The sequence below is a fragment of the Apis dorsata genome, unplaced genomic scaffold (genome assembly GCF_000469605.1).
Source record: "Apis dorsata unplaced genomic scaffold, Apis dorsata 1.3 scaffold_50, whole genome shotgun sequence".
NCBI lineage: Eukaryota > Metazoa > Arthropoda > Insecta > Hymenoptera > Apidae > Apis > Apis dorsata.
The window spans coordinates 1960404-1972575 of record NW_006263351.1 but is presented as its reverse complement, the minus strand read 5'-3'; the positions used below and the strand labels follow the sequence as shown (position 1 = coordinate 1972575).

Here is a 12172-nt window from a genome sequence, read left to right as displayed (position 1 = left end):
GATACTTTTATTTTCATGGTTGCGAGGTCGCATCCGCGTTTCGCAACGATCTACGCGGCTTAACCTATATCACCCTCTCTGTCCTTGATAAACAGTTACGATCGGCCATGAATTGCTTTCCACGCGATATTCAACAACGTCTATCGCGCGTAAATTGGAAATTTGGTTTGGAATTTCGCTTCAGAAATTTATCTGAAACGTCGAGACGAGAATAATTTTGTTCATGGAAATGAATCTTTAAATGACGATAGAGTAAAATATTATTATTTTATCGATTATCTAATGACGAATATTTACAGTATTTCATGCGATTCGTAAGTTTTCGTGAGTTCAAACGTCGATCGATGGTCGGTGAACTGACAAATTAGTCTCTTTTTATTTTTCTTGAGATGAGATAATAATTATTATCGAGATCGATATTGTTATGAAAGGATACAAAAATTATAACAAGCGTGTGACACGTGCGATTCTAGGAAGTGCATGTTATTATTATTAATATTCGATTCAATTCGAACAAGATTTTGTAAAGATTTAAATTTCGGAATAAATAACGACATCTTTTGATTAAAGAAAATACTATTTCTTATGATTATAATTATAAAAATATGTTTTTATTTTCCCATGATTTTTACATATTTGAATAATATTGAAATTTATTGTTATGGAAATTGTAATTGCGAAATTGTAATCGATTAATTTATATATGTTTATCTACATTACCAACTATAGAAAAACTTGTACAAAGTATCTCACTAAAGTTATAAATTTATAAATGTTTGAATTATTTTAGTGCTAAATTACTTTATCAAAATATCTTTTAATAAAATAATAAAAATAAAATTTAAGAAATATAAAATAAAGAAAGAGTATAAAATTAATTAATATTTTAAGTTCTTCTTTTTTTCTATATAAATTGAGTTGTTTATTCATATAGGACATCGAAATTCATATATTTCGAGCCTCGTCCTTCACTTCATCAATTAACTACCATAGCGATTCTCCGCTTTGAAAGCTCAAATTAACGAGATAATTTCTCCATCTCGAAGATTTTATAATATTACATTTTCATACGAAAATGCAATTGTTTTAAATTTTTCTCAATTTCAAGATTTAATTGATTTTTCAGTAATTTGCAATAATTTCACATGAACAACCATGAGGGAACCAGAATATGTCAGTATACAACTGGTTTCCGTTTCCTTGTAAGGCTACTAATCGCTTTTGAACATACTGCTGCTGACATCTGCTGGTATATCCCGTAGGAACAGAACAAATACCATTGCAGACATCCATTCTAAGAAAAAATAAAATAAAATTTAAAATATCTCAAAATTTTAATAAAAAATTAAAATTTATCTTAGAGATTAATAATTTTTTATCTATTTTTTTTATCGATATTATATAGTATTTATCAAATAAAATCCAAAGTCATTTTAACTTAAGAATCATTTTAACTTCATGACAATTTATGAATGTTTGAACATAATCCAATGTTGATTTACTATTTGGATACGAAGTAATTAATAGGATTAATAAATTATAAATAACTAATAATAGAACAACGCACAAGTGTTTATAAACTTAATATAAATCAAAATTAATTTTAATAAATAAAAAACAAAAAATTTAATCAACAATTAAAAATTTAATTAGCAATTAATATGTTATTGATAAAGAACCTATATTATTTACAATTTTATCAACGATTCTATTCACTAGATATTATAGATAAAAAAATAAATAAAAAATTAATGATTGTTAAAGTAAATTTCAGTTAAATTTTATGGTTTATGGTATGATTATAAGATATCTGCTTTATACTTAATTACTAATTTTAATAAAATTTAATTTCAGTTCCGACCACTACTAATGCTATAATCTTATTCTATAACATTGCATCGATAATGTTGAAAATGACATTAAAATGATAAAAAGAAGAAAAAATAGAATAAAAAAAAAATACATTGAATGATAAATACTATATTCTGTATCTTATAATGGTATCAAATTATTTTTTTAAAATATATCTATTTCAATTTTTTTTTCAAATTTTATTTTCAAATTTAAACTCAATATTTTAAAAAATTATACAATTAAAATTCAAATTTTATTATATTGTTATATTAATATATCAGAAAAAATTAAATATAAGGACTTACGTGCATTTTTCACTCCTTACTACCTGCGAATATTTCTGATTCTCTTCGAGATTCACTACATACATCCAGTTTCCTTGATTATTCAGAGCTGCTCTCGGCGTGATATACTGTGTCTCAGTTGGACAAAGTGAGATCGCATCAGGATCGGATTGCCTTTTTCTACGCCTCTTGCTCAATTTACTGTATTTCAATAAGGGATTTTCATATAGTGAACGAGGTGTAAGTTTACTATTTCGCACATACCTGAAGGAATAAGAAATATAAGAAATATAATAAAAATAATAAAAAAAAAATAGAAGAAATATAATAAAGAGATATATCATATTTCTCATTCATAATTAAAACTAATAAATCATAAAAAAAATTGTACAATTTTAAAAAACAATATCGAAAATTCATTAAAATTGTATAAAAAAATTATCTAATTACATATTTAGAATAAGAATTATCTTATTGATTTTTATATTTTTAAAATATGTTATTTATTAATTTTTTCTATAACGTAACTATTATTTAATCTTAATTTTTGAGATATAAAAAAATATAAAATATTTTTGATATATTTAAAATTTAGAATAAATTTGAATTAGATTTAAAATAGATTTAAAATAGATTTAATATAGATTTGAGTTAGATTTGCATTAGATTTGTATTAGATTTGTAATAAAATAAATTATAATAAAATAATTTATTATAAAAAAATAAAAAAATAATTTATTATAAAAAAAAAAAGAATTGTATTTAGATTAGATTCGAATTAAGTTTTGATTAGATTTAGATTTTTTTCAGCATTTCCAAAAGAAATAATTTAGAGAATATCTATAATATCATAAAATTATAAAAGATAGAAAATAATATATTAAAATAAAAAAAAAAAGTATGCACATTAAAATAAAATCAAAAAATTTAAGATTTGAAATTTATGATTCTTGTTACAAATTGTTAATTTTAAAGCATAATTAAATTTATAATAAATAAATCAATCTTTATGTAAATATACATCATTTTTTTTCTACCTTACGAATTTTTATAAACCAATTTCAGAACTATTTATAGCATTTTTATTATTTCTTTTCGCGTAATTGTTACTCATTTAGAATATCTATTGGTTGATTTCTGTCTTTTATAATTTTATAACATTATAACAATTTCGTTTTTTAAAAAAATAAATTTTGTAAAATGAAATTTGAACCTTAAAAATTCAAAAGGTTATCAAAATTCTGAAAACTATCATTCTCAAGAATGAAATCAATTTCAAGAATTACATATTTCTTCAAGTGATATACGATTTTGCAATTAAATTTTTTTTTGAAATAATATTTAAATAAATATAATAGTTTTTTAAATATATATCATCTTATACAAATATTATTTTGATATAAGTATTTTATTGAAAAATACAAGAAAATTCAAATAATAATATAAATATTTAATAAATATTTTCAAATAATATATTTCAAATAATAATATTTAATAAACATTTTCTGAATTTGATACAATATATTAAACTCACACTATTATGTTATAATAAGATATACATAAGTATATATAAGATATACATAAGTAATCTATATATATACGAATTAAATATAAGATTTCCAATTTTGTGTGAAATTTATATCTTCTATTTTCACTAATATTTGTTAAATACCACTAACAAAATTCGTGATTTAAGCATTAAAACAAAATAATATTTTCAAATAATATTTTCTTATAAAAACATTTCAATTTTAGAATTATGTCTAAAACTATTTTAAATTATCTTTCCCAACCAACACCATTATTATCTAGTAATTCAATACTAGAATAATCACCTGTTCGTCCACCATGCTTGCGCCTGTCCAAAGGCGTTCAAAGGTTGAGATTGAGTGTAGAAGGGATGATCCGACGTAACTCTTTGTCCTTCAGAATGATATTTGAAAGACTCATCGCTAAGAAATGGATTCCCTTGAGCCGGTGTAGTGTACTTGTAGCTATCATAAAGAGGAATACGGATTACTCTACTTACCGATAAAAAACGGATAATTAAATTGATTTAATTTAATTAACGCGAAATTAGCATCGAAATTACCCATGAGTGTCGTTCAAAGGGGTTCCATAAAGAAGCGTAGTTTCTTGACCGGGATATTGAGATGGCGGTAGAAAAGGTAATCCAGAATGGAACTGACCATCCCCGTGCGCTGGATAATCATAACCCGCCGGAAATGACCTTGAAAAGAAATAATCCGTCCTTGATTCATTTTGACGGAGTGTTTTCGTGAAATTTTGGAGTATATAGGGTGTTCAAATGAAAAAAAAAAAATTTTAGATAGAAAATTTAAGAAAAAATGTGATAGACATAAAGTTATTTTATTTGATCCAAAAATTTTGAAAAGAGATAAAGATAGTCTATGATTGTTGATCTATTTTGACAAAATTTTCATGAAATTTTAGAATATATAGGGTGTTATATATAGATAATATAGATTAGAATATATAAGTGTTCAAATGAAAAGAAAAAATTTTGGAAAATTTAAGATGGAATTTAAGATAAACTATAACAAAGGTAATATCATCTCCATTATTTCTGAGATATTTTTAAAAAATCTTGTGATATAGAGAGTGTTTAAAAATAGAAAATTTTGGAAAATTTAAGATAGAATATAATGGACATAGAATCATTTCATTTTTATGATCATTTTCATTTGGAAAATTATATGCTTTATAATTCTTAATTAAAAAATAAATTTCCACGGATTTTTATATAGAAATTTTCGTTTCAGTCTTAAAATTATCTTTTAACTCTTTGTCTTACAATTTATTTGAGATATGTCAGATCAAAAAATGATTTTCAAATTTTCATCAACGTACAAAAATCAATATAGAAATCAACCAAAAATAAAATTATCAAATGACATAAAATATTCAGTTTTATAGAGTACATTAGTACATCTGTAACAAGTAACTTTCATAATTATATGATTTCTAGTTTTGCAATCCATGATATTATCATTTTTAAGCAAGAAAAATTCTTTATTTATTTCATCTTGAACATCTTGTGTATAATTGGTCCGAAGTAATAGAATTTAATTTTCTTCTTTTATAATTTTTTTGTAATTTTATAACTTTATATATATTTTTATAAGTTTATAAAGATTAAAAAATTTATGTATAACATTTTTTTTTCAGAAAAACTTGAATAATCAAGTTATTAGGCCTTGTGCAATTTTTACAAAATAAATAAAATATATTAAAAAAATTATAATAAATATAAAATATTTATAAATATAATAAGAAAAAAATTCATTAGTTTATGACATACTTGTAAATAATTTTTTAATTCCATAAAATACTTAATAATGTTTTCTACATTACAAAATAGAAATATATTTCCAAATCATAAATAAAAATAAGATACCTGTAAACATTGAAATTCTCTCTGGACTCGTCTCTCAATACAGTGCTAAAGTCAAAACTGCATTTATCCACAAGAAATTTAATTAACTGTCTGCAACAGAGAAAAGAAAGAAAAATTAAAACTACTGATAAAAGAAAGAAAAATAGGTCAATATATATGTATATATAATTTTTCAATTATATTTTTGACATGATCTTTGACCGATGAACGATCAATGCAAATGAACATTGATATTGGCCACAATGCAAAGTTGAGTACCATGTTTTCTTGACCTAACTTTAATGGAATCATTTCAAAGATGAATACAAAATTGCTTATCTATTCTATGTATTATTCATGAGTTCGTGGAAACCAGGTTCCATGACCTGGTAGAAGTTTCTTCTATACTTCATAACTGTTTTCAAAACGATTTTACAGAAGTGAAACGTTAGATAATTACATTCATTCATACATTTTACATATGTGTCATACGATAACTTGAATTTTAAAAAAGATAAAATATTTTAATTTTTGATTTTCAGAAAAAAACTTCAGAAAAAAAAAAATTAAATACATTAATTTTTTCTAAAACAAAAGAACTGTAATAAAAAAAAAAATGAATAAAAATTGAATTTTATATAATAAAATACATAATAAAATATACATTATATATACATTAATTATATATACATTAATTATACATTAAATGTAATTATATTAAATAATATTATAATATATATTAAATATATTATATATCTATACATTAAATGTACATTATATATTATATTATATATCTATGTCTAGATATAATATTTATATATTTACAATATGGAATAACACGAATATAGAAATATACATAGGTATATATGTATACATATTTGTATATATATATGGATATCATATGAAATTTTTATCATAAGCTTTGCGAATTTGTTCTTTTAATATCGTAATTATGAACTTTGGATTATTTTTTGTATCTTCTTTGTGATTATTTCTTTTATAATTATAATCTTACATATATAGTACAATCTTATAAAATTTGATAAAAAAGAAAATATTTATAACATTATGATAAATTATATTTTTCTTGAAATTAATTTTTTTAAATTTATAACGATAATAAAATTAAATGAAATATATTATTTTATAGTCGTATTTTGATATACGACAATATACGAATTATTTTATTTATATTTTTCGTTATGTATTATTATTATTATTTCTTGATATTTAAAATTTATATTGAAATTATTGAAACATAATATTTTCCTACATTGCTAAAAATAGATTAGTATATCACATTACAATTACAATATTAATACGTTCGTATCACAGAAGATATTATTAAATGATTTATCAACTAAAATAAATATACGTACATATACAATCTTAAAAAAACATATATACTCTATTTTATTTTATTATTTATTACAACATTCAAATATTAATTAATAATAAGTGTATAAATATTTTTTGTCAAAATAAAGCTATTTTTTATCGTCAAATTTAAAAATCCTCTGTTGGAAACAAAAACAGAAAGACATCAACTATGTGCCTAAATAATTACCAATCGTCACGAAGCAGACAAACGGTATAAAACAAAATCGAAATAAAAAACAAATCCACGAAAAAAAGATATCCATTATACTATATATGTGTCTGAATAATTATCAATTGTCATAAAGAAAATAATGAAATAGAGACGAATAGATCTTCCGACGACCCACAAATCCCATGCAAAGAATAAACACGTGCGCGAATTTCGCGCGTGGCCAAAGAACCATCGAATCTTGAGAACTTTCTCTACCGGTGAAAGACGCCGGCTAGAAGATATGTCCCGATGTTTAATTCATGGTCCACGCCTAAAAGTTGTTTTCTCGCGGGCTGCATCTCGATCAGCGAGCGGCCTATACGGTGCTATACGGGCACGACCAACTTTCGAACTGATGTGATTCGTCAATGGACGACGGAAGTAGAGAGACAGGGATTGACCTCGAATCCCGAGACGACATTTTAACTCATGATCTTGATCCCACTCGTTGCGCTCGACCGGTGAATTTTCGAACTTTTCCCTTGTCGTCCATTTGTCTTCGTCCGGTTACGTTTGCCGAGGGAAAAAATCGTGAAAGATTCTGATTTTTTTTTACATTTTTTATAGCAATCAAACCTCGATAATCCTTTCGAAATGGATTCTTTATTTGGCAATAAATATGATGTTGACGATAATACAATTGGAATATAATAAATTAATTAAAAATTAGAATGTTTAATAGTTGAAATAAGATTAATAATATCATTTTTGATAACATTTTTTGTCTCAGTAAAAGAGTTAAAAATAATTGTAACAATACATTGTAAAATTAAAATCTATATAAAAATTACATTAGAATGTAATATTGATTATAAAAAGTTGAGGAAAAAAGATAAAATTGGGATATGTAAATTTTGTTTTATTAAAGTTTTTGAGTAAAAGATGTTTAATAAACGAAAATTAAATGTACAAAAATTTTGTATCAGGATTAATATTTTTCTAATTATAAGGGTGCTAAATATAGATGAATCGTTCTCGAAAGTTATTTTTTGTCATAGGACTATATTGAGAGTGAAAGTTATTCTTGAAGATGTGTTAGTTGCGAAAAATACTTTCGGGATTCACAAGTTTTATTCTCGAATGTTATTATCTCCTTAAGGGCTCAAAAAAAGAAAAATTCATAAGTTTCGAATATTTAACATCTGAAAATTTAAAAACATTTTGAATATTGAAATATAGAAAAATTTGAAAATATAGATGAGACAGATATATCGGATAATCGATTATCAGCTGTAATACATTATATCATACATTATTTTAATTTTACTTACAGACTGTAATATTGTATTAAATTAATATATTGAGTTATTTTTAATTTAAATTACAGAGATAAAAATAACGTAAGATATATATTTATATTTCGATTAATAGAGATTTTTGACATGCAATAAAAAAGAATAAATAAAAATATTTTACAGAAATGTTGAGTTACGAAAATTCAAATGCATATTGTAAAATCTTAATAATTGCCAGTGATAATAAAAATTAATAAAAGTTTAATTCACTTCACTCAATAGAAATGTATAAGAAATAGTGATCAAAACATTGTATAATTAAATTAGGATTATTTTGATTTTTAGAATCGATTCTTCAAAATTCAAATTTTAAGATTAACATCTTTTTATTTGTATTCTTATTTTTTTCTTTCAACATTTTTTTTTTAACATTTTAAAGATAAGATAAATAAAATTACTAAATGAAGATTTAACGACAAAGAAAATGAACTTGATAGGAACTTGATTGGCGGGATCTGAATTGGCGGGAAATAGCGAACAATGCCACATATTAACGTTTCCTGTTATGCATAGTATATTACTACATGTCTGTACACAATTACTAGTTAGACGTCAAGAACTATCAACACTCACAATCATCGTTGCCTTAAATTTTCCACGTAAATACCAATTCGCGATGTTTTGATGTATTTAGATTTATAAGAAATAATATGCTCATCATGTTATAATATCAATTAAAAATAATAAATGAAAAAATAATAATGAAAATGATGCAAAAAATTCCATTTATTATCATAATATCGACAAGAGATGACAAACTTTTAAAACAGAAATTAAAATAAAGTTTTCTTTCGTTTTTAAACAAATTCTATTTGAACTTATATGTATATTTTGTTTAAGAATATATTTATAAAATTTTCATGGAAACAACCTTATTAAGAATTTTCTAACCTATTTGTATGTAATGATAACTAATACTTGTACGAGTTTATTAACGTATATTCACGTATAAATGATAAATATTTTAAAGCAATTAAAGATAAAGTTATATAATATAATTAAATATATATTAAATATATAGTTATATATAGTTATATATTATATAGTTATATTTCAAAGTATATAAATATGCGAATATGTTAAAAAAAATATTTTTATGGAACAAATATTTTAGAATTTGCATGTAAAAGTTTTATGGAAATTATTTCACTAGAAAAGATTTCATGAAATAAATAGAAAGATAAAATAACCAAATTAATATTTGTTTTATTTAACAGTTTAATATTATATTATTAATATGCTTATATAGAATAAAGAATATTATTTAATACTATTACTATATTATATATATTATAATTCACTGATTTAATATTTATTAATGACAGTTTTTTAAATATTTATTAATGAAAAAGAATTTAATAATTTATTAAAAATATTTTATAATTAACAAAATTTTTTTTTTATTTTTATATTTTATAAGCATTTATACTAAAATTCTCATCGAAACTTATCATGCGAGAACTTTTTTTATGAAAATAATCTCACGGTTAAAAATAAAGTCTATTGAAAAATTACTTCGAATACTGTTTTAACCTTCGTAAGATATGAAAACAAGCCATTTGAGAAACACGGAACTTTCTAATTTGACAATTATAGAATTTTTATAGAAAACTTGTAAATTGCTTAATGTAGTTTCAATAGAAAGTGACGACAAAGAAGTATCTACACAATTTTACATGTTTGCTCGAACGTTGGAAGCATTGAAGATTCCTTTCATATCGTAACAAATATCTGTTCAAGTTGTTAACACTTAGTAATGCAACTGTAAATAATTTACATAACCAGGTAACAAATGTATTACTGCTTGAAACTTTCTTCATTTCATAATGAAAATTATGAATTTCATTTTCATAGTGAATCTTAATATTCTTATTGTAATTATCACATATCATAATTCTTCGTTTTATTCAGATATTCACACAATTTAATTTCCAACATTCTTTTAATATATTTTAATATATTCTTTTAATATATTTTAGAAGAGACTATAAAAGACAAAAAAAATTGCTTTTTATGCACAATGCAATGACTAGAACAAATTTTTATTTTAATTTTAAATTTACAAAAGTGATTGTGAAATAAAAATTCCGTAATTGTTTTAAATTGATAATAAATCATTAAGTTTTATGATAATGATTTGAACTGAAGAGAAAAATTCAATAATTTATTATATACAATAAAATTTAATGGGTAAAAAAGATAATCTAAATCTATTAATGGGCAATTATTAAATCTGTTAAGACAATGTATTAAATCTTTTAAAAAAATTCGCGAAACAAAATTTTTTTTTAATTCGTTATGTTAATTTTACAAAAGTTGTTGGAATATATCTTTGATAAATTGAAATTAATAATTTCAAAAATTCACAAAATATTAAAAATTCTTCTTAGAATTTTATTTATTATTCAGAAATTCATTAATGAAAAAAATTCGAAACGATTTTTGCTTATTTCATTTTTTCTTAAAATCTAGTTAGTTCCGAGAAAAACACTGAGAAACGAATAGCGTGAACACCTTGTATATTTATGTATCGCGATTCTTATTATACAATAAATTAATTTATGAGAATTTACAAGATAAGAGCACGGAAGTGAAGAGATATCGTAACAGAAATGGTATCCGGTATTATACAGAAATCCCTGACGCTAATCAGAAACATGTGGCGATAAATCTGTTTAAATCTGAAGATGCACCTCAGGTGTAACTTGGAATTGCTTCGAGTATGAACCTCGATCTGTAACGGTCCCGATAATTATCTAACAAGGTATGACCGCATCAAGGCCATGGTCACGCTACGCTGATCAAGAAATAAAACGTATCGGTATGACGTCCGTTTTTACGTAATCGTTTGTCGCTTTCAAATCGATCTGACTTCAACACGAATAAAAAATTATTGCGAAAAAAATATATATATATATAATATGATAAAAATAAATTGTAAAAAATAAATGGTATACGATGCTTTTTGTTATTTAGATATTAATTTAATTTCTATTTAATTATTTAATTAAATATCCAGTAAAATTTATATAATTTGAAAATCTCTAACTACAGAGTATTACATTAAGAATTATATTAATAATATTTTATTAAAATTAATATTCGACACTACTGTATATTCATTACAGCAATTGAATATTAATTATTTTAACTCAAATATATTGTATATGATATTTTTTAATAATATTTAAAAATTCATTTTCACGTAACTATAAAATTAAAAAGTAAATTATAAATATAAAAATATATATAGCACTATGATAAATCATATATATATTTTTCTTTTTAAATATAATAAATAAATAAAATAAAGATCTTTAAATAAAGAATTTTTATTTTTACTTTGTGTAATATCTATTGATAATATATGAATTAATCAGAGAATTTTTCAATAATGTTTTTTTATTAATAATGCGAATTATTATTATTATTATTTAATGATTAAAAGTTAAAATATTAAAATTTAAGATTATTAAAAATATTTTCTTAAAATCCAAATGATAGATTAATATCAATATTTTGTTATAATTAGAGTATTCATTTTCTCAATTCCTAGACTAGTATTAAGTATCTAATGAAGTAGAGATAGAGTGTAAATATATGCATATATAGTGACTATAGAAAATATTTACACATTATTATATTTATTAGTATTTAAATATTAATTATGATAATTACAAAAAAGATATATTAAATCTCACATTATTCAGTAATATTAGCATATGGATCATAAAAATTAGATAATAAAAAT

The 12172-nt window shown here is 22.3% G+C and overlaps 1 protein-coding gene across 2 annotated transcripts in view; it reads right to left on the bottom strand.

Moving 5' to 3' along the window:
- Window positions 1-916: 916 nt before the first annotated feature.
- Window positions 917-12172, bottom strand: part of LOC102679934 (protein spaetzle 5-like) — an 18085-nt gene continuing 6829 nt past the window's right edge. For both annotated transcript variants that reach the window (XM_006608908.2, XM_031514877.1), the window contains 5 exons: window positions 5557-5646; window positions 4231-4368; window positions 3974-4132; window positions 2160-2402; window positions 917-1294 (listed from right to left, as the gene is read on the bottom strand). In XM_006608908.2, the coding sequence (XP_006608971.1) occupies window positions 1123-1294; window positions 2160-2402; window positions 3974-4132; window positions 4231-4368; window positions 5557-5646 (802 nt within the window). In that variant the 3' untranslated portion in view covers window positions 917-1122. The remainder of the gene's footprint in view (window positions 1295-2159; window positions 2403-3973; window positions 4133-4230; window positions 4369-5556; window positions 5647-12172) is intronic.